The sequence below is a fragment of the Camarhynchus parvulus genome, chromosome 5 (assembly GCF_901933205.1).
Source record: "Camarhynchus parvulus chromosome 5, STF_HiC, whole genome shotgun sequence".
Taxonomy (NCBI): domain Eukaryota; kingdom Metazoa; phylum Chordata; class Aves; order Passeriformes; family Thraupidae; genus Camarhynchus; species Camarhynchus parvulus.
The window spans coordinates 4,093,205-4,120,670 of record NC_044575.1 but is presented as its reverse complement, the minus strand read 5'-3'; the positions used below and the strand labels follow the sequence as shown (position 1 = coordinate 4,120,670).

At 41.7% G+C, this 27,466-nt stretch overlaps 1 protein-coding gene across 13 annotated transcripts in view; it reads right to left on the bottom strand.

The window, feature by feature from the left end:
• Window positions 1-4,290: 4,290 nt before the first annotated feature.
• Window positions 4,291-27,466, bottom strand: part of NAV2 (neuron navigator 2) — a 390,183-nt gene continuing 367,007 nt past the window's right edge. For 8 of the 13 annotated variants that reach the window (XM_030948576.1, XM_030948578.1, XM_030948571.1 and 5 more), the window contains 17 exons: window positions 26,510-26,593; window positions 25,798-25,909; window positions 25,325-25,470; window positions 22,728-22,736; window positions 22,159-22,331; window positions 20,062-20,215; window positions 18,952-19,111; window positions 18,376-18,476; window positions 16,974-17,069; window positions 16,659-16,827; window positions 14,307-14,542; window positions 12,983-13,137; window positions 12,448-12,519; window positions 11,774-11,970; window positions 11,478-11,596; window positions 8,161-8,364; window positions 4,291-7,932 (listed from right to left, as the gene is read on the bottom strand). In XM_030948576.1, coding sequence (XP_030804436.1) covers window positions 7,807-7,932; window positions 8,161-8,364; window positions 11,478-11,596; window positions 11,774-11,970; window positions 12,448-12,519; window positions 12,983-13,137; window positions 14,307-14,542; window positions 16,659-16,827; window positions 16,974-17,069; window positions 18,376-18,476; window positions 18,952-19,111; window positions 20,062-20,215; window positions 22,159-22,331; window positions 22,728-22,736; window positions 25,325-25,470; window positions 25,798-25,909; window positions 26,510-26,593 — 2,313 coding nt within the window. In that variant the 3' untranslated portion in view covers window positions 4,291-7,806. The remainder of the gene's footprint in view (window positions 7,933-8,160; window positions 8,365-11,477; window positions 11,597-11,773; window positions 11,971-12,447; window positions 12,520-12,982; window positions 13,138-14,306; window positions 14,543-16,658; window positions 16,828-16,973; window positions 17,070-18,375; window positions 18,477-18,951; window positions 19,112-20,061; window positions 20,216-22,158; window positions 22,332-22,727; window positions 22,737-25,324; window positions 25,471-25,797; window positions 25,910-26,509; window positions 26,594-27,466) is intronic. The other 5 variants (XM_030948583.1, XM_030948572.1, XM_030948575.1 and 2 more) reach the window with 1 other exon arrangement.

Genomic DNA, 27,466 nt, shown 5'->3' with positions numbered 1-27,466 from the left:
ACCCAGCCAAACCAGGCAGACAGGCCCTTTACTGGGAGCAGGTTGAGTAAAAAATAAAATATAAAATAAAATAAAATAAAATAAAATAAAATAAAATAAAATAAAATAAAATAAAATAAAATAAAACAAACCTCTTTTGAAGAACACCTGTCATCCAGGAACGTTTGAACATTACAATAACCTTGAAGATGTTAAGTAGAGCACACGATGCAAGACCAGAGTTTCCAGAGTTTCCAGAAGCCACCAGCAAGGACATCTTCATGGCTCCTGTGCTTTAGAACCAAGATTGAATTGATACAACTAAATTATGTTCTTCAGGTTCCAGAGCCCACAGCAGCACCACTTTCCCAGCCCACATGCCAGGATTCAAGGCCTGGGAAGCCCAGCAGAGTGGGGCCTCACAGGAGTGCCTTTACTTGACATGCACAAGTGCCAGGTGTGCTGCTTTACCTGATTTTCCCTCCCGTGCAACCAGCAAAGAGCTGAAATACTTCATAAAATCATACAACAGCCCAGGTTGGAAGACATCTGGAAAGATCCTTGGGTCCTGCTTTATGTGGGAAAGCGAATCTAGGTAAGGACTGTTTCCCTGTTCAACCATATTTTGGAAAACCTCTATCAATGTGGACTCTACCGTATCCTTGAGGAGATTGTTCCACAGAATGATTGTTCTTTCTGTAAAAAAACCCCTGTGATAGCAAGATAAAACCTCTCCTGGTGCAACCTGCGCCCATTGTTTCTTGTCTTCTCCATGTGGCTCCTTGTGAAAAGAGAGCATCCGTCCCCTCCTTGGCTGCCCTTTAGGTACTGAAGTCCTGCCATGAGGTCCTTGACAAGTTTTCTTCAGGAGGAGACCCAACTGCTTCAGTTTTTCTTCACAGGACATGTTCTCATACCCCTCCTAGGTTTAGCCAAGCTTAGCCGTGCTAAATACAACTTTGTACACCCCACCAAGGTTCTTATACTCCTTGATGGTATTTGGCCCCCTTCCCATGGTCAGTATTTATCTTTTTTTTTTTTTTGTTGTTTAAGCACATCCCAGAGCTCCCTGCTAAGCCAGGGTGGTCTCTTGCTCTGCTTTCTCCCTCTCCCTTTGCAGGGGTGGGCTGCTCCTGAGTAACTCCCAGCCCTTAAAGCTGCTTGTGCTCCCCACGGATGCTTCCCACAGACCCTCACAGCTGGGCTCTGAGCACATGGAATTTTCAGGAGTGGAAGTTTCTGTGCTTCTGAAATCCAGGGGTTTTGTCCTGTCAGCTGTCTTCAGTGTTCCTAGCAGGATCTGAAACTTCACAATGTTGTTATCATTATATCCAAGGCCACCACTGATAGTTATGCAGTAAAGTAAATATTGTCAGGTAGGTTGTCAGCACTAAATCCAGCCAGCAATGGGCTGTTCTGGGTGAGCATGTCCAGCATCTGCAGCAGGAAGCATTTCTCAGAGCTTTCCAGGATCCTCTTGGATGATTTGGGCACTCCTGTGCAGACATAGATTGTTCAACAGTCAGGACTGATTTGGGGCTGGAGGTTGGTGGTCTGGCAGAAAGTGTGAGGCTGAAAATTGTGCAATAACATCGTCAGGAATCCTGTTGTGGATGAGGTTTAGTGGCTCACCCAGATCTGAGCTCATGAGTTTGTTCCTTCCCCCCTGGGCTTGGGCTTTGTGTCCTGACTCCTCTTTTGCACTGGGTGGTGCTGGTTCATCACAATCCCGATGGAAAGGCACTCAGGCCTGGCGAGGGAGGCACCAAATGCTGTTTGTTAGAGAGAACACTGCAAGGTGGGAACAGCAGAGACAACCTGCTGTCCCTTAGATGCTGAGCAGTGTCGCAGACAACTTTTATGAAAAATCCTTTCCTTAGGATTTTTCCTCCTGAGAAGCTGAGACGTCTCAGGAACAAAATGTAACCAATGATTATCTGCTGCTGTGGAATGCAAGAGGTGCATCTGTGATTGGTCTCATGTGGTTGTTTCTAATTAATGGCCAATCACAGTCAGCTGTATGGGACTCTGTCCGAGACACAAGCTTTTGTAGTCATTCCTTCTTTTTCTATTCTTAGCTAGCCTTCTGATGAAACCTTTTCTTCTATTCTTTTAGTATCGTTTTAATGTAATATATATAATAAAATAATAAATCAGCCTTCTGAAACATGGAGTCAGCTCCTTGTCTCTTCCCCAATCCGAAAACCCCTGTGAACACGGTCACAGCACAGCACCCACACACAGCATCCTGGCCACCCCACCCACGGGTGTGGGCATCCAAGGTGTTACAGGAGGGGTTTTCTCACAGCAGAAGGACTCTGTTAACCCTTTCTGCTGTCAGACAGAAAGGATGTACCCATGAGCCCTTCTTGCTGCATGGCTGGACAAAGCCAAGGACACACAGATGGCTCAGCCCCGTGCCCAGCAGGAGCTGCTTGTCTCTGTTAGAGTGGCCTGAGCTGGACAAGGGCTCTGTGCATCACAGCCCAGCTCTGGAGGCCAGCTTGTCCTCAGGGCAGAGCAGCACAGCACAGTCCTGGCCACACTCAGGCTCCCTGACATGCAGAGCACCAGATCCTTGACCTACAAAGGGCTTTCAGTCAGGATCTCAGTGGAAGCACGACCTCTTCCCATCTGCCTGTGGATCCCATCTCATGTAAGATCCTTCAGACCTCCTAACTGGCTAGCCCCACATGGGTGAACTTCCTGGAGGAGAAATTACCTATATTTAGCCAGAGCATGGTCTCCACCCCCTGTAACATCTCTCAAGCCTCTGAGCAAATCAGAAATACCTGTGACTGAGCAAGCTGCCCTCACAGAAAATGCCCCAGCTCATTGCAGGGGCTTGGACTAGATGACCTCTAAAGGTCCTTTCCAGCCCAAACCATGAGGAACATGGATTTCTGTGTGTGGCTAAACCAGCCAAGATGATGATGGGGAAGGATTTGCCTACAGTCAGCCCCACTGCCAAGGGGCAGAGACTGGAAGCTGTCCTCAGCTGCTGTGCTCTGCTCTAACCCCCAAAAGCCCAGATTAAACATCCACATTAGAAACCACAGAAATCAAAGTGAGAATCCTGGGCATCAGGTAAGTGGTGAAAGGGACAGAAAGTGAGGAATGCAGGATGGGAGCCTGCAGGGTATCAGGAGCAATTCCCTCGCTGGTTCTTGAAGAGAATACTCCAGAGTACCAGTGGAAAAGGGCAGAGGAATGAGAAAGGTGTAAATACCTGTCACATGCTGCAGGCTGAGTTTACAGAATGACTCCAGAGAATTTCCCATTTCCACTGCAGAAAGGAAGTCAGCACTGATCCTATGGCACTGAGAAATGATGAGATGGATCCAGGAAGAACATAAATTGAAACAGGATGTTGGAAACAAAAAAAAAAAGTAGGAAAATAAAGGTTAAAGTGAAGATGAGGCAAAGAAAAGTCAAGATAAGTGTAGATAAGACAGTGTGCATAGAGCAGAGAAAAGAATAATGCAGGCAAGGGACAGGGCAGCCAAAAAAGGAAAGGAAGGGAAGAATTCCTGAGAGATAATAAGTATGTTGGCAGTCCAGTGTGGATTCAAAAATTGTCCAGGATCATGGCTGAAGCATTTTCCAGGACCAAGTCTAGGACATGCACTTCTGTGAATCAAAGGAAGTTTACAGAACACAGAAAAATGTGCTTGAGCATGTCCAAGGCAATTCTGCCTGGAAAACTGCTGTGGAGGACAGACAGCGCCCACATTACAGACCATTTAGAGTCATTCTGGGATTGAACAAACAATCATCAGTTCTCAGCAGAGCTTCTCTTTCTATTTTCTTTGAAATTTTCTACACGTGAATATGTCCTACCAACATTAATCATTCAAACAGGTGATAAGTGGACAAGGAACTATCAAACAAGAAACATGAAGAAGTAAGTCTCCAGGAAAAACAACCCAAACTCCCTAGATTTTAAGTGCAGAGGTCTTTGCATTTATCCTTTTTGAATAGAGAAGTTTTTGTTTTAGTCAGAGTATTTATTTGTCATGAGGATAATAGTTTCCTACATGTGCAATCATTACTGTATAACCATAATGTCTCTATCAAATGGGTGAAGAGAAAATTGGAATACTGTGTGGAATGTGAAAGTTGTGCAGAGGGGTGGGAGATGCCCCTGGAAACATTCCAGGCTAGACTGCATGGACAGGTGAGGGCTGTTGGCACCTCCTCACCACCACCTCATAAATCCAACAAAACCAAAGGAGTGAACCCCATGATCTGCAAAGGAAAAATTATAAAATGGTGATTAGGAAGGGATAAAAAGTTCTGGGAAGCCACAAATCTGAATAAATAAGCATCAATTTTATTGAATCATGAATAATTTAAGACTGGTACAATCATCAGCTTTTTTCTCCATGACACGGGGTGGGGAAGGGGTAGAAACAGGGAGAGTGAGAAAGGGGAGGCATGATCTCAAACAGACCATTCACAAATTCCAATCCTAAATGAGAACTGAAAATTAAATAGGGAGAGGAGCAAATGGAAAACATCATAAACGTACACAAAATACTCAGTTCCTAGTTTTCTCTTTAAAAATGGCTAGAAAAAATTCATCAAAATGCAGCACTTTTAATCAAATATTTACATTTCTATGTTACAATGAAAAAATGTACATCTTATAGAACATATTTCATAAACTGTTCCACTGGAAACGACTAGATCAAAACAGCAACCTTCCATTTAATATCAACAAAGATTTTTTTGCTTTGTTTTTGTATATTATTTTTTTCTTGAAAGAAAATTGCCACATTTAGACAAGATTTCATACACATAATATCGAAGTTAAGCATCAACAATGAAATATCAAGTTTGCTTCTTTCAAAATGTACAAAAAGGCTAACCAACCCCCTCCCTCCCCTTCCCCAAATAAACCACATCTCATTTATGGCCTGTATCATTCTTGGCAGTTCTGAAGGAAAGAAAATGGTTTATTCTCTCAATTTATAACTCAACACGAATGTTGCATAGAATCTTGCATTTCTTGTTGATATTTTTTTAAACAAGCCAACTTTGTAAGGAGGAGAAAAAAGGAAAAAAAAAAAAAAAAGGAAGTGTTTTGAAAAAGCCTTAAATGAGAAGAAAGTCACCTAAAGAAAGTGTTAATCTATGAAAAGTCTTGATAAAAACTAAGACATGTGCACAACAGGTAACCCTGCTTCCCGAAGTTTCAGAAAAGACATGGAATATTGTGATGCTCAGAATGACTAGCCTATTCAAAATTGCCTCTCTCACTTTAAGCCAAGCTAGTGTCAATAAAAAAGAAGAGATAATAGAAACTTCTTCCTGAGCTTAAGCACAGGATTAAACATGACAAAAAAAAATACCCCATTCCCCACAAATAAAACACTACTTTAAACATGTCTTTTAGCACTCAGTTAAAGGTCAACCGAGACATTTTCTAGGATATTAAGTCCATTTAAAGCCCTAGCCCTGCAACTGGATTTTTTTTACAGGCACATGCTCTGTCTGCATGGATTCAGTTGGGGGATTAGGTACCAAAATTCACAGTAGTAGCAGGTGAAGTCAGTGCTGGGAAGCAGAATTGTCAAGACTACTGGAAAAATTAACTTCTCTCAAACTCATCATCAGCATGCTATGGATTTGAGTCCATACAGATCTAACCCATTTTTTACAGTACCAAGAACTGGATTAGGAAAATTGGCTGAGTAACCTTTGTTATTCCATTCAGTGAAATAATGAAATCAGAGTTCATAAGGTTAAAACAGTAACAACACCAAGCTCTTCCCCCCATAATTAAAATATTTAAATTTTTCCTTTTACAATATTTTTCTTTAAAAAAAAAAAAGTCATCAGCACTTAAAAGTTGTAACAGGAGCAGATTCAAGACCAGCTTAGTAAGACAAAGTACAGTTATATTACAGAAAGTCATGAGGTATAATAAAACCATCCTCTCAAGCTGAGCCATAGAAGCATGAACTTGTTTGTTATGGTCCTTTAAAGTAAGATTTCTTTCTGTACATTGAAAAACCAGCATATTCCTGTAATTTATTAGAGTTGAAAAGCCTCTTTGTCCCTTCTGCATGGATAAAACAGCTCTTCAGTGATTTGTTAGCTGGGGATTGATATGAACCTGAAACGTTATCTCATTTCCCTCCTTTTTTTGTCACATTTAAACAAATTCTAGTATCTCATACAAACAATATTCACAGCAACTTATGATATTTCAAGAGATGACTTTAGCCCTGTTTCTTTAAATAAAATCCCATAATATACAGCACTAATTTAATCAAACACAATTAGTACAAAATAAGGCATCGCTTTTAAAAGTCAGCACCAGAGGAGAGCTGGAAAGGCTCGTACGGATCCCTCCTGAGGAGTGAGGTGTTGGCTGAGGTACAGCTGATGTGCTGGGGGGGATGGTGTCACCAGGAAAGTGCAACTCTTTGGGAGGTGTTCTTGTTCCCCAGCACAAGTACAAGCCTGAACACTGATCGTGTAGGTGTGTGCGTTCACAGAGGAGGAGAAACCAAAGCAGGTTCACAGCTCCGCCACAACTCAAAAGCATGGCACAGCTAAACTCAGAAGACACAGTACTCAGTACCTTATCTTTTTTTTTTCCAGACCTGAATACTGCTGAAATGCTATTTTTTTTTTAAACTTTGCAATTAAAAAGAAAATTAATGGAAGTCTTGTCACCAGAGTAGCACTGGAACTGCCACAGAGCTGAATTTTAATTAACCCCCTTATGGTTGTGCTGATTGGAATGAAACCTCTGAACAAAACCCAAAGTTTTCTAAAAACAGCTGTCACATTTCATGGCAAGAATTAAAAACTGAAAGTCTGAGTCATCCCTTTGCAGGGGTGTAGCTCACCTCTGTGTACAGAGCTCACCACGCCTGTGCACTGCCAAGGGTCCTTGGAGCTGCAGGACTCCATGGGGCACAGCCCTGCCACTGACTTCTGTGAAGGAGGGAAGCCCCCTCTCCTCAGGGTGGATTAGTGGGGTGTAAACACCACAGAAGTCAGCCCAGCTGGTGGTGTGGATGTAAGCGGGAAGAGAATTGGGCCCTGACTAGCAAAAGGCTACCTGATTTTTCATTTGTAGCAGGATTGATTGCTACACAGTGTTTGAAAAAAAACCTGATTTGTTCAGACTGTATACATATTTTTATATATTCCTATTTATATATATAATCTTTATAAACACACAATGAAAGAAAACCAAGGTCTCAGACTGGCAAGGAGAGCAGCGCTTTTTGTTTTAGTTTCTTTTTTTCCTTTTCTCTTTTTTTAATATTTATTCAAGCTTCCTTGTTTTGCAGCTTTGCCTTCATTGAGTATTATTAGGAGGCAAGAGATATTGTTATAGCACCAGAACTATATGAAGCTGAGTTTAACCCACAAAGCTGATTGGTAAAAGTCCAGCCCTCACGTAAATGTGTTTGGTCAGAAGCAGCATAGGCAAATATTCCCTCTCCCCTCTCCTTCCAGACAGTACATGGCACAAAGCTGCTTGCTTCACAGCTGTGAAACTGCCCCTCACCCCAGTCCCTTCAACTTGGTAATGATGATTATTTTTAACATCTTCAGGATCTTAGGCATGAGAGCTTACAGCAACTAAAAAGAAGGAAACAAAGGAGTAGTGCAGTTCTCATCATCGTCAAAAGAAAAACAATAAAAAGGTCACTTGGGTTGCCTGCACCCAGGTTCAAGATTGCTCCAAGTGTCTTGTTCTTGCAGCTCTTAATACTGAGATCCCAGCCCAGGAACGTGTTCTTTCCATCAGTCGGTGATCAGGGCTCTTGCCAAGAGGAAACAGCTTCTGTCTGAGTGAGATCACAACGTGGACTCCAGAGAGGAATCCAGGATGTCATCGTGATGGCTGTTGCTGTTGGAGTCGCTGTCGTAACTCTGGGGACTGGAATAGTTGGCTGCCTCCTGGAGTCTCATTAGCATGTTCATCTGCAGAGCCAAGGAAGTTCATGATTATTTGTATTTTGAGGTAGGAACATCAACTCCACATGACAGCTACAGCGACGTTGGCTTTGCCAGCGGGCAAGGAAGGAAAGGGAGGAACGAGCAGGGGCAACAACACTGAGACTCAGAACAGAGGTCTGACTGTGATTTACTGGGATTTCCCTAGAAACAAGGCAAATGAAAGAGTTCTGCTGTTCAGAAATGGGAGCTTACCAGAGGATCTCCTTCAGCATCACTCACTGGAACTTGTTTGCTGGTGGAGCCTTCCCGGGACACGGAGAAGCCATCGAAGCCCACGTCCTCAGGCCTCAGCTGGAGCAGGGGAGGCCACTCATGGTGCTGGGGGCTGGCTGCCCAGGGGTAGGTGTCCATGACCCACTTGGCAGGATCCTCCCAGGGCGCTCTCCTCCCATACAACTGAAAGAGCACAAAGCCACGTCAAACATTCCAACCACCTCAGCCACTGCCTACCTAACCAAAATGAACGTGCCATGGTTCTTGTGCTGCAGGGAACGCTTGGCAAGCAGGACTGAATGTGAGAGTTTCCTTACCCTAAACACACACAAAGCCCTTTGTCATGGCACTGATTTGGAAGGAGCTGACCACCTTCTCCAAGACTGCAGTGCCCTTCTCTTGGCACCAGCTGAAGGAAGAAATGCCTGAAAATAACATCACCTAATTAAGTCAACTTAAACAAGGTCAGCACACAAAAGAAGCCATCAGTGCTGACATCTGGATTGCACTGGCAGCTGCCTTACAAGCTGCCATCCATGGAATGTGGAGGAGGAAACGTGAGATCTGTCATCAGGCAAGAATGATGGATGTCAAGGCATAAAGTTTTCTGGTCAGATCTTTTTTGTGTTCAACCAGGAAAAAGCACCAGCAGCATTTGTCCATGCTCAGGCTCCTAAGCAGGCAAGTTCTGCTTCAAAAACATTCTTCTGGACAGAACAGACTGCACTACTGAATAATCCTAATGTATCCTCCCTGTTCTGTTCTATTTGTCTTAGCTAGACAACACATTCATTTGAATGCTTCATGACTTCCAAAAGCATAAATACAAGCGGCTTTAGAACATTTATTTCCACTTTATAAATATCACCATCAACATCCTTCAGCAACTGGTGCTTGTCTCTGACATTTTGTCACTGTCCCCTTCCTGTAAAAACAACGCTCTAGCAAAGAAATTCACCAGGTCTCTGATGGATCTAGGACTATCTCACTTTCCTCAATACTATTTCTCCATGGTATGTTTTTTGTGGGTTTAGATTTTGCATGCACAGAGTATTGAAGTGCTTTGAACACCAACCTGTGATGTGCTGTGGGGCAGGAGGGAGCAGAGGCTCCAGCAGATGGTGCTAGGCAATCTGAAACAGAGCCTCCTCCACAGCCCAGACCCTTCATCCCTCAGCCCTGCCATTTTATCTTCCCAGCTGCAAGATGGGGCCAACCAGATTTTCTATTTTAACCTTGTTCTCAAATTTACAATGATATGTGTCATTTGTATCATTTAGTGGTGAGGATTTTGTTTTCACATCTTTTCTCCTGCAAAACTCGGAGTGGATCTGAGCTCAGGAGAGATTAAATGACTCACCAACCATGGCAACCAGGTCTGTCCATCCCTCCCACTGGCACATTTTCCAGGGAGCAAGTCATGGGACAAGGATGGAACAGGTTGCTCCACAAAGCATAAAAAAAAATCACTGGAGTATGAGTGACAGTGGCAGGAAGCCACAGGGACTCTGTGTCCTCTTTTTGCTGGTGCTGCATTCTGTACTGATACACCAAGCACGAAGAACTTGGGTTTTATACAACCTTCTAATTTTCACATCCCTGTTTTGAAGAACAAAACAAGTCAGCTCCCATGGGAGCAATTATTGTAAGTATTCATTTGGTTTGTTTGTATTTGACCCAAAATAATTCTCTAAATGAGAAACTGAAATATAAAAATAGCTGAAAGCAGATCCACAGAGATCAGAGCAAAATTAGGAGTCCACCTTTCCTTTCTGGAAGGCAATTTCAGGAAAGAAGATGTGCTCTCAGAGGGGTCTTTGTGGGTGTGAGGAAGAGAAAACAGCCCCAGATGAAACCCACCTTTCTAGCATTAGCTTGTTCATTAGCACCACTCTGGCTACTCTTCAAATACTAAAGTGCATCTTCTTATCCATCAACCAAACAAAAGAGAAATTATTTAAATAGGGATGAATTAGTGCAATGTGGGGAAATGGGGCTGAAGGGTATAAAGAATTTAAAGCCCAGTGAGAGACTGAAGTCCTTACACCTGGAACACAAGGCACTCAAATACTCTAAGGAAAGATGGAGATACTGGGCAGAACAAGGAAGCAAAAGGATGGTTTTATCAATTACTCCCTCTCCACTTCCATTACTAATTTTTCAATGCTTTCCACATGTACAGATCAATGATATGAGAGCTCCAAAACCCAGTACAAGGAGCCCATCATTACTGTGAGTATCAGTTCTCTCCATTTCAAGAGCAAGTAAAATCACGTGCTCTCCTTTCTCTTGTTTTAGGTTGGAAAGATTCCTGGCTCCCATTACCTTCCTTTAAAACAAGTTTCATGTAAAATGGTTCTCCTGTTCTATTTCTAGCAAAGTTCCTGAGTGTGTTTTGTACTCCAGGACCTATTGTTTTCCTTATGGCTAAGAGTCTACCACAATTGTCCCAAAAAGAATGAGGTCTCCAAGTACTGGCAAATTTCAAATGGCAGCTGCCCAAATTGTATCCAAAACTTGGAGAATTCATGTATTTCACAACTTTTTAAGAAGCCATTAGTAAAAGATTAGTTCTAAACCATATTTTAAAGTAGGTGCTGCTGGGCTTATTCTGTGAACAAAGAGCTGGTTATTAACAAAAGTAATTTTTTCCCCTACCTAAATGGCAAGTCCATAGCAATTCTCTGCTGAACCCTCCTCCTGATTCCAACAAGCTTCATATGGACAACAAAAACTATTCCAAATTGCCAGATTATGAATCAATTACTAAGCACAGACAGTCAGAGATTATTTCGCTTCATCCTCTGAAAGAATTATGAAGGAATCTACTAAAAAACCAATCTTAAATACTGAGAAGTAATCAAAATGTCACTGATACTGCTCCTGTCACTCACGTATACATTGTCTCCATGTAAAGCTTTGTTCCTATGCTGAAAGATCTGATTTCCAAAGGACAATCCTGTGTAACACAGTTAATGATGACAAGCCTATTTCTCTGATGCACAGGATAATTTGAAGGTGTGCTTTTGGAACTCAGTATTGAAAGGTATTTGTAGGTCTAACTCCCCCCACTCCAAACATCAACAGTTTGGCATCTAATCACTTCTTCCACTCTCTACTTCAAAAGTGCTTGAAGAGACTAATTCTGCCTGAAATTATTGACAACTCTGGTTACATTTTCATAGACATGCAGATATTCAACATGTAAGGTTGTATCTACAGAAAATGTTGCCACCACTGTTTTGTTGCCTTTTGAACAGATTCTAGACCTATGATTTTTCCCTTTGCCTGCTCACCTGTAGTCCTTCCCTTACTGCCTCCAGAAGATATGGAATGATGGAGTAGTTCCACAAGTCAGTGAACCAAACTCTAGAACCATCTACATCTATTGGACAGGAAAGGAAGAGCCGCGGACCTGGAGAGGGAAATTCAGATATTACACTCAAACCACAAGCACAGTAAGCATCAAAAATAGGGTGATGACATCTAAAAGTAGGGTTTTAAAGAAAGCCTTTTTTACATGACACAGCACAAGGAAGTATACAAGGAAATAAAATACATATATTTACATATGCCTGGGCAGAGTACTTACCAATAGTAACATCAGAGGAGCTGTGAGCCTCCAAGAATTTGTTCAGATGTTGCCAGACCTTGGGAATCCAATCAATAATCTTAACCAGCTCTGCATTCCTCATCCTGCCACTGATCTCTGTTTCAATCAGTTTTCTTCTCAGGAAGCGGCCGAGAAAGCCTTTGACTGGCTCAGTGTGATTTGCACATAGCACCCATCTATGGCACAACACCAGAAATGGACTTTATTTCTCTTCCATTCCACTGAGGGTAACTATTCCTGACTACATTTCTCTTCTTCTTTCCTGATTATCAGGATCAAAATGTGCTATTCCAGTCATACATGTTTTTCAGCAAAAGTTACTTTGGAGTATTTCACTAGATGAGCCAATTTTTATTGTGCATTGTTTCAGCTCATTTCTCAATAATCTACTTTGCCTAAATATTGTCTTACTGAAAATCTGGTAGAAAATCAAATATCTTAACAATCCTCTATAAAATCAAAGTTTTATGAACCCAGTTCCTTTAATGACAGCACCATAACCAAGCTGAACACGTCAGGGCAGCAACGAGGAATAAATGGCATTTCTCTCTCACTTTGCTATTTCAGCTGATAAGAACAATTTCAAATGACTCAGTAGCCATTACTCCTCTGCCAGCCCACAAACATAAACGAGAAACATGAATAAACAGTACCTGAAATTATGGTGAAGTTGAAGATTAGGTGTGGAGGAGGTTGCTTGGTTCATTGTTCCAATAATATACGGACTGTTGGGAGAAAAAAAATCAAGGAAATCAAACTTGTGAACTTTGAAAAACAAGTTTTAAGTAAAACCTGAACATTAAAAAAGATCATTCAAAACTCTTTTGTCAAAGAAGGTTTTGTAGTTAGTTATCACCAAATTCTCTACTGAGATTCTATGAACATCAAATTCTGGAAGCAAACCAGAAGTCCCAAAACAGGACCTTCCACTACAAATGGGGTTTTACGACTAATGATCTACATCATGAAGCAAATACAACTCATTTTAAATTACTTATTTCAGAAAAATAGATTATTCTATGAAGGAAAAAAGCCCTGAAGCACTGTCCACAATATGGACAACCTGTTCATCTTCCTCCACATTACTAAATTAATGTAGACTTTGGTTTTGTGTGATTGGATTTTGCAAGAGCAGTGCTCTGAGTACAGGATTAACATTTGCAATGTGTTCTGATACTATTTCTTTACCATTTGTGGTACTTGCAGTTTAGGAGTCCATTAAAGATCTCTCCTAGGGAGCTAACATGGTGCAAATTATCCAAAATGATGACAAGAGGCATATCCACAGCATTATTTTCACTGTTGCACTGGTCTGCCAGGTTGGACAGGTACTGGCGGAGTTCCTGCAAAGCAGATATAAAGAAAAGAAGCAAAAAATAATTCTTTTCTTCACATTTCTTAAAAAATCAATTAAGATAAATAAGCTTGGTAACAAAATCTAAAGCAAAATACTCTGACATCTAACAAATCACATTTCTCATTAACAATTTCTCATTTTCCATGAGAAAACCCAAGATATGGTTTTATTTCTCTTTTGTAGGTTATGCTGAAGACTCAGAGACTGTGCCAGAAATCCTGTGTGAGATAAGGGCTTAAGGAGGGGTAATATTTTGTAACTTAGCTTGTGTTTTTTATTCATCAATGTCAGACCTAAGAGGTCTGAAACATATTTTTATTTCTTTTCAGGAACTTGATCAACTCTCCCCATACCAAGCCAAACTCTGCATTCCAGCTAGATTTGTTGTATCATCTTGCAACTGTTTTTCCATCAAAATACAGACGACAAAATTAATCTGGAACAAACCATCCCTCATCACAGGCCAAATTTGGACGCCTTCAGCAATGCTGGAATGAAGGACGAGCTTTTGGTGCTGCTGATGAGTGGTTGAAATGCTCTCAGCAGCTTTAAAGCATGTCTGAAGTCATACCAGTGGCTTACAACCACAATTTCAACCATCCCTTTCCTCCAGAGGAAAATATGCCTAAGGCCATCAAATACACAGATTTGTATTTTTTTTTTCCTTTTCTTTAATCTAGATGATCACTGGAAGTATACTCATCAAAACCAGCAGCACATAAAAAAGCAAAGACACGCCTTACCTGCCCAGGAATGTGTCTGCACAACAGCCCCTCCAAACCCAGCACACGATTACAATGCTGATACCTGCAGCTGCAGAACCTCCTGACAGCCTGGAGATGCATTTGAGGGTTTTGGGAAAAGTGCCCACATGCAATAAGGATTGCTTAAGTCTCTGGGAATTTTATGCAGGTGTTTAACTTCCTGGGCAATTCTCAGACTCCTAAACACTTGAAAATCACGACACCTTTAGGTGTTTAAATACACACCTGGAAGCCTGCTGTTCCAGACCCATAATCAAGTGAATCTGAAAACCTTTGAGTATTATTTCCTTCAGGATAAACATAATGCTTTGAGAGTGAAGCTGAGCTCGAAATGCCAGGCTGGGAAAGGTCTCTCATTGTGGGCTGTGCAAGAGGGTTTGCGTGCGCTCACCTTGCTGGATTTGTGGTCCACGTTGAAGGTGGCGATGATGCCCTCAGCCAGCTCCCTGCCCTCCCTGAGCACCATGTACTCAGACAGCCTGTTGGCCAGGTAGGTTTTGCCCGTGCCACTGGGGCCAGACAGGATGATCCTCCTGTGCTCCATCAGCAGGGACACGTAGCGCTGCAGGATGGCCTTGGGGATCAGCGACTCGAACACCAGCCCGTCCAGGCTGTTCTCACAGACACCTGCAGCAGGGAACAGCCTCTCTTAGGGGCATTTCCAGCTCTTACCCAAATGGACCTGAGCAAGCTGCTCTTCAGAGCTAAACGCCTTCCCCAGCCCAGTATCCTTCATGGTTGAGAGAGGCACACATATGTCACAGACATCTTTTATGAAAAATCCTTTCCTTAGGATTTTTTTCTCCTGAGAAGAAAAAAAGCTGAGAGGGCCCAGGAACAAAATGTAAACAATTGTGATCTGCTGCTGTGGAATGCAACAGGTGGATCTGTGATTGGCCCATGTTGGTTGTTTCTAATTAATAGCCAATCACATTGAGCTGGTTCGGACCTTCTGTCCGAGACACTAACTTTTGTTATCATTCTTTTCTTTTTCTATTCTTAGCTAGCCTTCTTATGAAATACTTTCTTCTTTTCTTTTAGTATTGTTTTAATATAATATATATCATAAAATAATAAATCAAGCCTTCTGAAACATGGAGTCAGCTCCTTGTCTCTTCCCTCATCCTAAGAGCCCTGTGAACACCGTCACACACATAAGGCTGAAAACAAGTGCAGGGGTGACTCATGGCCTTAGCCTGGAGCCTCCTCCAGCCTGGTTAAACCTTCAGCTGCATCCCTGAGGCCCTTTGGAAGCTGCCACACCAAAGGATTCCAGGCCACACTTCTCATGCACAAGTCATCCATTTTACAGCATTTCACCATGCATTCACCCTGAATGTACCTGTTTACTTTTGGATCACTAGATAAAAAAAACAACCCAGCTATCATCAACTCCCCCTACTTTCCCAAATGCTTGTAATTAAACTCCTCCTCTGCATGCTGATAGTTATCTCCTCTAACAGAAAACTCATACTGATAAGCATTTATGCCATGTCAGCAGTCACTTTAGGCAGAATTGGCTTAGGGAAAATACACAGGGTTTCAAAATAAACAGCAGGAAAGGAAGTTGGCAGATCACCCAGAGAAATGTTTGCACCTCGGTGGTTACTTGGAATATTAAATATTTATATAGGCAGCTTTATATCTCAAAGGTATATATAAGTGATTTTCCATAAATTGATTAAATACATTTCTATTTTATTGAAAACTGTTATCACTTATGAACCTTCAAGGCACATGCCGAGTCAGTGCAAGTTAAATATAAACTCAAACTGCAGCTTTACAGACACAGTTAGACCTTATGCAATATTTCAGTTAGGATTTATCACTGGACAATGCATTTTATATAAGTGGAATATCCTAGGTTCATGTCAAGCCTCAGTAAATTGATGTATTTCACAGTTTATTTTGTCTTCCAGCCCACTGCTTTGCTATACAAGGTAACCTGGTTTTTACACCAATACTCAAAAATCTGCTTTCAGTCAAATTTCAAAGTTGATCCGCAGAATGTTTGGCACTGCTCTCAAATACCATCTGTCTGCAGATTTCACGGGTCTAACTTTGAGCAAACTGATATATGTTCAAAATGCAGCAATTGAGGGTTTTACCTCTGAACTTAGTTCCATAGCATAGTTTTCATAAAAAAGTTTTTCCCTGAGAAACGAAATGAGAAACACAAATACTAAATTTTTATCAGTCTTACAGAATAAAATCGATGGGAATTCTGAAAACCATACATTTTGAGAAATCCAGATTTTATGGAGTTTCATAAAATTTGGGCTCCCTCCTTCCTGAGGGACTTAAGGAAGGACCCTTCAGTAAGACCAATCAAGCAAAAGGGTCAAGATCTATTTGTTTTTTTAACCCTGCATGAAGGAAATAACAACTATAGCTGTGATAAAGAGCCAATGACATTTTGAGGCTTGACTCATTTGGAAAGCACTTTGCTGCTCAAACAGCTCCACTGCATCCTTTGTGATGTGAGGTCTCCTCCAGGACAACTGAAGATCTGTGGAGTGTGTAATTTTCCCTAGAGTTATAGGTTGAAAACTTGCTGAAATTACAGACTTAGCATATCCCAAGTGCTGACTTTATCAAACGAAAACAGCAGGAAGTAAATAAACGATAGGAACAGCAAAAAGCAGCGCAATACGAAGTCTCTACTCCTCTGAGTTTCTTGACACAGCAAGCTCTGATAAAACTCAACAGTGAGAAGTCCAGCAGGCAGGCCAGGCGAGCTTACCTTTGATGGTAACTGAGATGGTGTTGTTTTCTCCCACCAGGTAGCCACAGGGCAGCAGCTCGGGGGTCTCGGCGCTGTTGGTGCGCCTGATCTCCCCGATGCTGTAGCCCAGAACACTGTCTGAGTTCAGCCCCAGCTGGCTCAAGGGATCCACGTGGATGATGTACTCCTGGGGTGGGAAAGGGACACAGGAGGTCAGGCAGCACTGGGGGCCTCTTCTCTGCTGGGACAGTGCTTAATGCACACATTTCAATACAGCCTGGCACCACCAGAACCCCCAGGAGAAGCGGAGCTCACAGATTTTGTACCACTGACCTTAAACAGGCGCCTCACAACCCCATCCAGGACATCCCACTTGGTCTTCCCGCTGACTCCAATGCAGCCTATGAGGAAGGAGCGAGGCCTGGAATCCTAAAGGCACAGGAATAACTCTATCAGACAAGTGTACTTAATGGAATTAAAATGCTGGCTTCCCTGCCCCCTCCCCTTTTACTTCTAAATGATGGTGCATCCTTCAGTGCTCTATATGGTGAATTCTGAATGGCATATATAATTCTTTTCACATGATAAACATTTTCTACAGTGTTGGGAGTCACAAATCTAAACAATACTCAGGCGACTGTGATGTTAAGTTGAAGGTATTCATTAATCAATTAATGAACAATTAAAAAATCTCTGAGAGGATTACAGTTTAGCAAAGAGACAGAAAGTCTCTTCGGAATATTCTGGACAGAAAAGTAGATGTCAAGTACATTCTTCCATGACTTCACAATCAAAGATGTTACATTTGCTAGGTTAATCGTATTTATTTTCAGAAATTCTGCTGTGGGCACAGAAACTTATATATATAGATAAACTATACATGGCTCTAATGTATACATGGCTCTAGTAATATAGAAAGAGATTTTATATTCTATATTTGATGTATCACAGCATTTTGCATTTTGTAAGTGATTTTTAAGGCAGATAAAAGAAATCAGGATAAATATAATTTTTCTGTTTTTCTACAGCTACACTCACTGTGAAACATTAATTGAAGAGAAAATTAATTTCTATCATAAGATTTGAAGTGTTACTAAAACTTGCTGTGATTGCAGTCAATCAGCAGCAGTTTTACTATTTATACAGGGTTATAATAATTAATGCAAAATAAGTACTCAATGGAAAGAGCTCCTGAGTCCATTTTATTTCTGATCATTCACATTATTGCCCACCCCTCAGGAAGACATGAAGTTGCTTCTTAAACACACTTCTACAGGTGCTCAAAAATATGATATAGTAAGGCCATTGCTTGTCAAGGATTGTGTAATACATTCAAGCATGTTAAACACACGAGACAGGATGCAACTTTACATTATTTGCAATTTATTTGGGTATTTAGGATTCTTTCACGTACTTGTGGATGGAAAAACATCTGAAAGATGTCATTCTAAACAGGGTACTTGTGCCAGAGGGGACAACTTAAACCAGCATGATATGGTATAGATCTCCCAGTTTGGATTTGTCAAGTTCTTCCATAAGATTGGTGCTCCTGGCATTTCGGTCCCTCTCAGCAGCTCCAAGGAAGCTGGAGGTAGCCAAGTGCTCTCTCTATCACTATCAATGCACAAAGGAACCATTTTCCTGAGAAAATCCTTGAAAGTCCTTTGCAAATTGAGTTCCCTCACACATTCTGAAGTCACCTACATTTCAAAGCTGGGGACGAAACACAACTCACCTCCTTCCATTTCATCTCGTCCTGGAAGTTGACGACTATTTTGACGTGCCTGCCTCCTTCTTTCCGGGCAGAGCCATCTCCAGTGTCATCCAAGAGCATGTCTGTGGACAGGAAACATCAACAGCCTCACAGCTGGAGCTCAATTACAATGGAGACTATTCTGGTTTATTGTAGTCAAACACAACACGTCTGGGCTTCACATGCCCCGAGGTAAAACACAAGAACCAAGCTGACTGACTTCCCTGCCACATATCCCTCTCGAAAAGGGAAGGTCATTGAAAATTATTAGCCAGTTACTCTGTATTTTCCTTCCTATGATATATCCCCTGGCAAATGTGCACCATTAAATGGCTTTAAACAGGACTTTTCAGAGCTGAGGTCATAATTGGACACCTCTGACCGAGGGTGTAGCAGACCTACGATGAAATTTAAAAGAGGGCTCTGTGCCAGCTCGTGACATATTTCCACACCTCAGCTGTTAATAATCCTCACGCTCTCATTTTTCCATGGCTAACCAACCCAAGCCTTCCAAGTGCAGGATAAAACCTGCCCCAGCACCCTTCTCATTAAGCTCACCGAGACTGCTTGACTCCGTGAGGTTCAGGCTGTGTTGAGAGAGACCCACGGAGTGTCTGGGAGAGGAGGAGATGGAAACCTGAGACTGAGCCCTGCTGCAGCTGCCGTGGTTTTCAGACTTCAGCCGATCGTTCTCTGCTTTTAACTTTTCAATCTCGCTCTGGAAGAGACAAGTCAGACGTTAGAAGGCACAGTGAAAACATGATTATAAGACAGCAACATAAGAAAATTAAGAATAAATGGTAGTTTAGCAGAAATGGTGTTTGCATCATGTTTTAATTATTAAAACGTCTGTTCTGTGAAACTTTTCAAAGTATCATAAAATGCCTAAATATGTGGGGATTCACTTACACTGAAATGCAACTACCTTAAGGCAGAGAGCATGGAAACATCCTGGCCTGCATTAGGAATGGTGTGGCCAGCAGGAGCAGGGAGGTCATTCTGCCCCTGTGCTCAGCCCTGCTGAGGGCACACCTGGAGTGTTGTGTCCAGTTCTGGGCCCTCAGTTTGGGAAGGACCTTGGGACACTGGAGCACATCCAGAGGAGGGCAACAAGGCTTGGAACACAAGCCCTATGAGGAACATTTGAAGGAGCTGGGGCTGTTTAGCCTGGAGAAGAGGAGGCTTAGAAGTGACTTCATTGCTCTCTACACCTTCCTGAAGGGAGGCTGCAGACAGGTGGGGTCAGTCTCTGACAGAACCAGAGGACACAGTCTCAGGCTATAGCAGGGAAGGTACAGGTTGGATATTAGGAAGAAATTTTTCGCTGAAAGAATAATAAAGTACTGGAATGCTCTTCCCAGGGAGGTGGTGGAATCACCATCTCTGGATGTGTTTAAAAAAAGACTGGACATGGCACTTGGTGCTATAGTCTGGTGTGAGGTGTGAGGGCATGGGTTGGACTCTATGATCTAAGAAGTCTCCTCCAAACTCGTGATTCTGTGATTTTTACAGCCAACAAAATGCTGTCCCCAAAATGCTGTCCACCAAAATCCTGTCATGGGGCTGAAAAAGCTGCAGCCAAGGACAGCGATGTCAGGCGTTCAAGCTGACTTTTAACGAAGGTTTAACACTGGCACAGGCTGCAGGATGGGGGTGGCTGCTCCTCACCTGCATCCTGTTCATGGCCTCACGCAGCTGGTCCAGCTGGTGGGCAGAGCTGAGGGCCTCCAGGCGGATGTCTGTCAGCTTCATCTCCTTGTCCCGCAGCTCGTTGCGCAGCTGCAGCACCGTCTCGGCCTCGCTGTCCGTGCACTCCGAAATGCTGCACGACACCAACAAACACACACTCCTTCCTCTCCTTCTGCTGCTTCTCCAGGATTTATTAGCAGAAGAGGAGTTGTTTTTATTCTGCTGAAGCAGGTAGCAGTTTTGGCACAGTTTTGGCCTTCTGCTGCTTCTCCAGGATTTATTAGCAGAAGAGGAGTCATTCTTTTTATTCTGCTTGAAGCAGGTAGCAGTTTTGGCTTATTGAATTAGTGATGCCATAAGTCAGATATTAAACAGGCCATGGAAATTTTAGAGTCTGATGAAACAAAGATGTCTGAGGGTTAATTTTTTTAATCGCCATCTGAAACAGAATTCTCTGAAATCACCTACTATTGGATAGTCTTCATTTTTTTTTTCACAGTAGTTGCTATAAAGGAAAATTTCTAAAGCCAAAATCTAAATAAATTAAGGGGGTGCAGGCATTTAACAGCAGTTGGTTGGAGACTGATGAGTTCACAGACAGATTTAAAGCTCACCAGGTGTGCACAGCTGGGTTTCCCTGAACTGCTCTGGAGGGCTTTGGAACTCTACACCTATTCAAGCATGATAAATTCCTGCTCGCTTTAAAGAACTTATGCTTAAAAAATTTTTGGTGGCATTTTTCTTCTCTCCGCCCACAAAAAAAAACAAACCAAAAACCAAAACTGAGTGAGTAACAACATTTCAGCACATTTATAACTGTATCTGTATAAAGATCAATCACACAGCTGCATGCTTTAAGGGCGATTTTACCTAACAAGTCTCTCCCTAAATCAGTTTCATGAGAGATGTTTTCCCCACCAAAAAGCCAAAAAGCCAATAAGACACACCAGTTTTACTTGTGCTCTATCCTTTCCCCAGTTCACATATTTATATGTTTATCCTTTTGGCTTCCACAGCAAGATGAGATATACCCACACAGCATTTTGGCTGATGACAGATGGGATCATCATTTGACAATTTTCTGGCCTGAGAGCTGTAAAGCACAACTTGCTGTAGTCACCAGAAACACACTGAGTTAGGCTCAAGAGACAGGAGAAGCTTTGAAACAAAAATCATGGGGGATTATCTTCTGCTATTGACACTTCATCACTGTTATACAGCTGGAAACTATTGCTATTGTTTTCACTTCTTCATGTGAAAACAAGTGGAGGAGAACTACTGCAATGCATTTGTTCTGAAATCAGGCTGGAAGCTCTGCACGACCTCCCAAGGTCAGGAGGCTGTCTGCTAATTACAGGTTTCACAATACTGCCTGTTACAGCTTTCTGTATTTATTTATCTTGCTCAAGTGACAAAGCTACTGATGAAATTAACATAAAAGCTGTTTCACTAGATTTTCCATGTACATTCTAAAATGTGAGTTCACACCGAAAACAGCGTGGCAAGGGAATTGTAAACTTTATTTCACAGGTGGCCATGGAAAGGACCAGGCACAGGTGGCTGGGAAACTACAGAAGGAAAGAGGAGTGGATCATCTCCATCCACCAGGCACAAGCAGTCAGATGAGTTCATCTGTATCACTAACCCACAGTGCTCGATTTCCTATCCTTTATCTATTTGTCAATAGAACTGGGAACTTGTCATGGCAGATGAATACAGTATGTGCTGTGTCTAGACAAGAGAAACAAAATCCCAGATTTGACCTGGTTTGTTTAATTAACAGCAAGAGATCCAACTAATTTGGCACCCCAAGGTCACCTTGGTTATAAATATCCTCGATACTCAGTACATTCTGCTGAGAGAGCAACCCAATGAAATATTTACACTTCAGTACTGACGCAATGATTTTTGACTTCCTGGACACTAATGGAAAGGTACTGGGTTGGGAGTCAGCTCATGCATCTTTAAATCTCTGAATACATTAATTCAGCATTTTTGTCCTCTGCCTTTCCTCTACCAACGCAGCAAGATGCCTTTCATGCCATTTTCTGTCTAAAAATTACAAAAATCACTTACAGGGAATTGGAATGAGAAGCTCTCAGCAGTGGTGTTGAAACAGTGGTGTTGTGGTGTGGTAGCTTTGGTGAGGAAGGTAAGGAAGAATCAGTCATCTCCTCAATGTCTGAATGAGAAGATGCTGACTTGGGAGATTTCTTTTTCCCAAAAGCTTGCTTGAAGGAGCTGCGCAACTGGAAATAAAAAAAGACCACAGCAGCACGTCCATCATTAAGAGTGAAACCAGGCAAAAAAAGCCACAGAGTAAAAACTCAACATGCAAATATTCCAGATGCTACAGCCATACTTACATACACAGTAACATGGGTGAAAAATAAAAAAAGCTTTTTTTTCCCTTAACTATTTTATCAGATTAATAAGGTCAATAGGAGTGGCTAGGGATGCTTCCTAATTTTTAAGAGCTATATGATAGCAAACTCTGCTCAGTGCAACAAGCTTTCCAGCAGCATGGTGACAGCTTGCAGCTGTGCTGGCACAGGGCCCAGGCCAGGTTAATGGTGCTGGAAGGGTTAGTGGTGTCAATGGGGGGTTAGCTTTGTAGCTCCGAGTTTAAAGTAGGTCCTCCTTACCTCATTGACCTGCCGGAAGAAGTGCAAGCAAAAGGAAGTGGGGGAAGGAAAAAAGACACGTTTTAACAGATAAAGCCACTGATAAGGGAAGTTCTGGATTACTGAGACAAACACGACCAATGATTAACAAAGACAAACAGTTACTTTAAAACCAGAACCCTCTATTTTCCAAAACCAGGTGTCTCAAACCACATACAGCCATTGTTTTGCATTACCTGAGGAAGACACCAGATCCAAACTCTTTAACTATTTAAATTACATTTTCTCCTTAGCTCAGGCAGAGTGCTTTGGCTAAGAGCCAAGTGTATTTTTAGTGTATTAAAAGTGTATTTTTCCTTGCAGGAACAGGTCTTTCACCACAAGAAAAGACTGCAACTTCTCTACCTACCTGCAACTAAAATACCCTTTAGTAATGTGACTGCCATTTTCCAAACAAGAATTAATATTCGAGTCATTAAACTGCTGTGACCCCAAAGTTACAATTCAACAGGTAGTGTTCAAGAAGCATTTGGACAATGTTCTTAGATATACAGTTTCACTTTTAGGGAGCCCTAAAAGTTAAATCCCCATGGAATCAAGGTCTGGATTTGATGATCCTCATGGCTCCCCTCCCACTCAGGATACTCCATGTACACCTTTTAATGCCACTGCAAAAATTGCATACGTACACAGGCTGGCTTAATATGAACTGAAAACAGTTTTTTAAGCTAGACAAAGACTCCTACAATGACAAATGTTGAAACTCTGGTGTTTCAGCTCTGAATGGACATCTGCATTGCTTCTACACAGAACACAAAGACCTTGGCTGAGAACTTCTTCAGCACTGGTGAAATAAAGAATGTGTGAATCAGATTCAACTCTCATATTCTTTGTTGTAATGTTTTAATTTCCAATCTTCATTTCACAGCAATGATGCACTCATTTTTAATAACAACATAAAAATACTGTCCTGTTTCTTCTACTTAATGAAAACTTTATTTATTTAACTTTGTAATAAAAAAGTGTTCCCTTAACCTTCTTCAAAAATAGTTATCTGATGAGTGAGAAATGTGGGCTGATGTAAGACCATATCCACTAGGTTACAGTAACAAAAAATAGAAGCTAAACAAGAATTTTAAAAAGTGTTTATCTTAACCAAGGCTTAATGACTACCAAAGTTTTGTGTCACAAACTAAGCGTTGCTAGAAATTTAAAAGTTACAGCAATTTACTTTGTCTATATACTAACGTACAGTACAAGAATGATTTGGACAAGATGTTGTTTCCATTCTACCAATTATTTAAGAGGCAGAGTGGAAATGCTTCTTTTGTGAAGCAGGTGGCAATACCAAGAGATACCAAAATGAAACCTCTGAGATAAGAGAGAAATAAAACCAAGAACTTGTTCAGGAAGCTCTTTCTTACAGTTCAGGAGTTTCATCAACATTTGTGAGAGAATACTGAGCAAATAGCTTTTACCAGCTCTAACCACATTTTGCATCTCTACAGATTTATCTGTACACCCAAGAGATCCAGAGAGATTTAAATCCAGTGGGAAGAAAGGGGTGGATTGTTTTACTGACTACAATAAAGGATCTAGGGACTTCAGTCCAAACTACAATCAGACTAGGTCACTAAGGCAGTTATGGTCTAATTGAAAATGGAGTTGAAGATAATGTACCTTTCCTCCAGTACAGGGTACCTTGTACATAGTACATGATGAGCAAAGAGGGAAAAACGGGAAAGGACAGGTAAGTAACGCAAAAACTTCCAAAAGAGATGTCCATCACAAAAAATTTTTAAAGATCAGTATTTTTTATATTATTCTTAGCAGTCCAAGTTAATTCTGGACAAAGAGCTCTTAAACTGTTCAATATGTTCACTTATAAGAAAGCCCTACGAGATATAAACAAAAGAAAACCCACAAGAATGACCTTCTCTTGTGAGTTTGTTTTCCTTTAATGACAGATGTCACATTTTCCTTAAAGGACTGGACACCCTATTAGCCAGACCTGATCTTTGACAGCTGTCAAGCTAAAATTCAATCCTATGCAGTCGACACAAGGGTATACATCACTTACAACTCAGTTAAGCCTTCACAGAAGAGTTTACCCAGGATTTAAGCAGTGCATAGTCCTTGTGCTAACCTGCTGCACGAGGCACGAAGGAGCTGGATTTCATTCTGCTGTCACAGACATCTTTTATGAAAAATCCTTTCCTTAGGATTTTTCTCCTGAGAAGCTGAGAGGCCTCAGGAACAAAATGTAAACCAATGGTTATCTGCTGCTGTGGAATGCAACAGGTGCATCTGTGATTGGTCTCATGTGGTTGCTTCTAATTAATGGCCAATCACAGCTGGCTCAGACTCTCTGTCCGAGACATAAACCTTTGTTATCATTCCTTCTTTTTCTATTCTTAGCCAGCCTTCTGATGAAATCCTTTCTTCTATTCTTTTAGTATAGTTTTAATATAATATATATCATAAAATATCAGCCTTCTGAAACATAGAGTCAGATCCTCATCTCTTCCCTCATCCTTGGACCCCTGTGAACATGGTCACACCGTGCATGTCCTGACAACTTCACAAAAACCTCACACAGTCTCCTACAACATACTCACCCAGTTCTTCCTCTTCTTTTTCTTGGAGTCGCTGTCGATGTTGCTGCCCACGCTGGAGTGGCTGGTGGCACTGTTGATGCTGGAGACACTGTCTGAGGAGTGCTGCCTCCGGATCCGCAGGTCCGCGGGCTGGGCAGCTCCAGGGCCTGGATAGCAATGCAGGCAGTGTCAAAATTAGCTAGGAAATGTGATGAATGGCATTAATAATGCAATCCTGAAGCTACATTTTGGGAAACCAGCACTCTGGCAAGCCCTTATCCCAATGGATGGATTGTGGATTTCAAATCCTTGTTTCTTGTGACGAGATTAAAATCGGAGATGCTTCAAATTTTCCTCCAGCAATTTATCACAGTGTAAATTAGTGGGTTACTCTGGTCTCTGGGCAACTCTGATGGTTACATCAGGTATTACCCAGAGGACTGAGGTCTCACTGGAGAGCCCTGGAGTCTCTGTATGTGGTGCTTGTCTCTCACCTTTGCAGTTGAGCTCAGGTGTGTTGATGACTCCATTGATGGCAGCCTGAGCAGCAGCATTTTGTTTCTTCAGGAGTTCAATTGTCTTCCTTAACTCATTCAGTTCTGAGTCCTTGAATAAGGGAAAAATAACATATGATAGTACACAGGAGAAGAACACCAAAGAAGCTGCTTTTCCATCTAAATTTTGATAGTTCATAGTGAATTTGTGGAACATATATGTACAATGAGGTGAAAATGAGGTTTGGGATACCTGGGGAAGCACACTCTCAACTGGGTGCAAAACAGCTTAGGCATTATGATACCAAAAAAATGCATGTGTTCTGTAATGCAGAAATAATGTCTATTCAAGCATACTGTCCAAAATCACAATGCTGCCAGTCTTGTAAGTATTCTTCTTGATGTTTCTTTCAAACATGCCCATGTATGGATGCATTGGGATGAAATATATTACAGAAATATGCAATGCTGAAGACCTGTGTCCAAAGCAACAATCATTAGGAATAACCTGATCAGTTGCCACAAAATCCCAGTGCAGTAAATTAGTGTTTTATACAAATTATTTATTACACTTTACTCTGTCACCACAAATGAGGGAGCTGAGTCAAACTGACTTATGTTCGTGACTTTTCCCCCCACACAACTACAGAAGGAGCACAGGCAACAATGCTGGAAACAGAAATGAAGACTTCCAAATGCTTTTGAAGCTTGCCTTTTGCTCTGCTGTCATGGTCAGGCTCTGCAGTCGGATCGTCATGTTCCCCAGGCTCTGCTCAAACGCTGCCACCAGGTGAGCCTGAAATCAAACCACACAGGAGGAGTCAGTTCTCTTCCCCCAGAAAGGAGTATTTCTGCAGGTATTTAATCAGTCCACCAGTGCATGGCATTGTTTGTGGTATAAATGGTGCAGAGAAAACAACACTGCTTAGAAAAGGTCAAATGAGTAGAGCACACATTATGGAAAGAAATGCTTGCCAACAATAAAACATAAATCAAGTTTTTGCATAGAGAAGAGTCAGGTAGAAATTTCCCTCCAACTAAATCAGTATTTTCCTTTGTGGATAATTAAGGCAAAAAGATGTTGGCAATCACAGGGGTGGAGGTTCTCACTGTGTTTATCCCACCAGGAGAACATATACTTTGCCAGATGATGCACCTGCATCTAACTCCAAGACTTCTCCAATATCTGAGCACACCTCGCTTCCAGCCAAGGTCAGCTTGCTACCTATCATCCAAAATTCCTGCTGCTTGGCCAATTACTCTCTTTTCTTTTCCCAAGGAAAGAAGAAAATGTACTTCCTGGGAAAAAGATTCTACATTCTTCTCCCAAGAAGCATGGAGAACACAGCGTCTGTTACATGAAAGACATCAGCTAGGAATTGAAAAGGACTGAGAAGCAAAAGGAAGGAAAAGTAGATTGGGAAGATGGAAAAGAATGTAAGAAACTGTATTTCTGCAGCCATGACATGGCACTGTTTTCTAGGTATTCATATGTATACATAACTGATCACAGGTGTATTTCAATACATATTTGTCTCATTAGCCATAATAATCTACACTAACCATTAAAAAATAGCTTCATTTATCTAGTAAAAATAATTCTACATGCACAATGACAAGTAAAATGGTGAAATCTTTCCAAGCAGAAAAAGATAGTTTCTCACCTAAA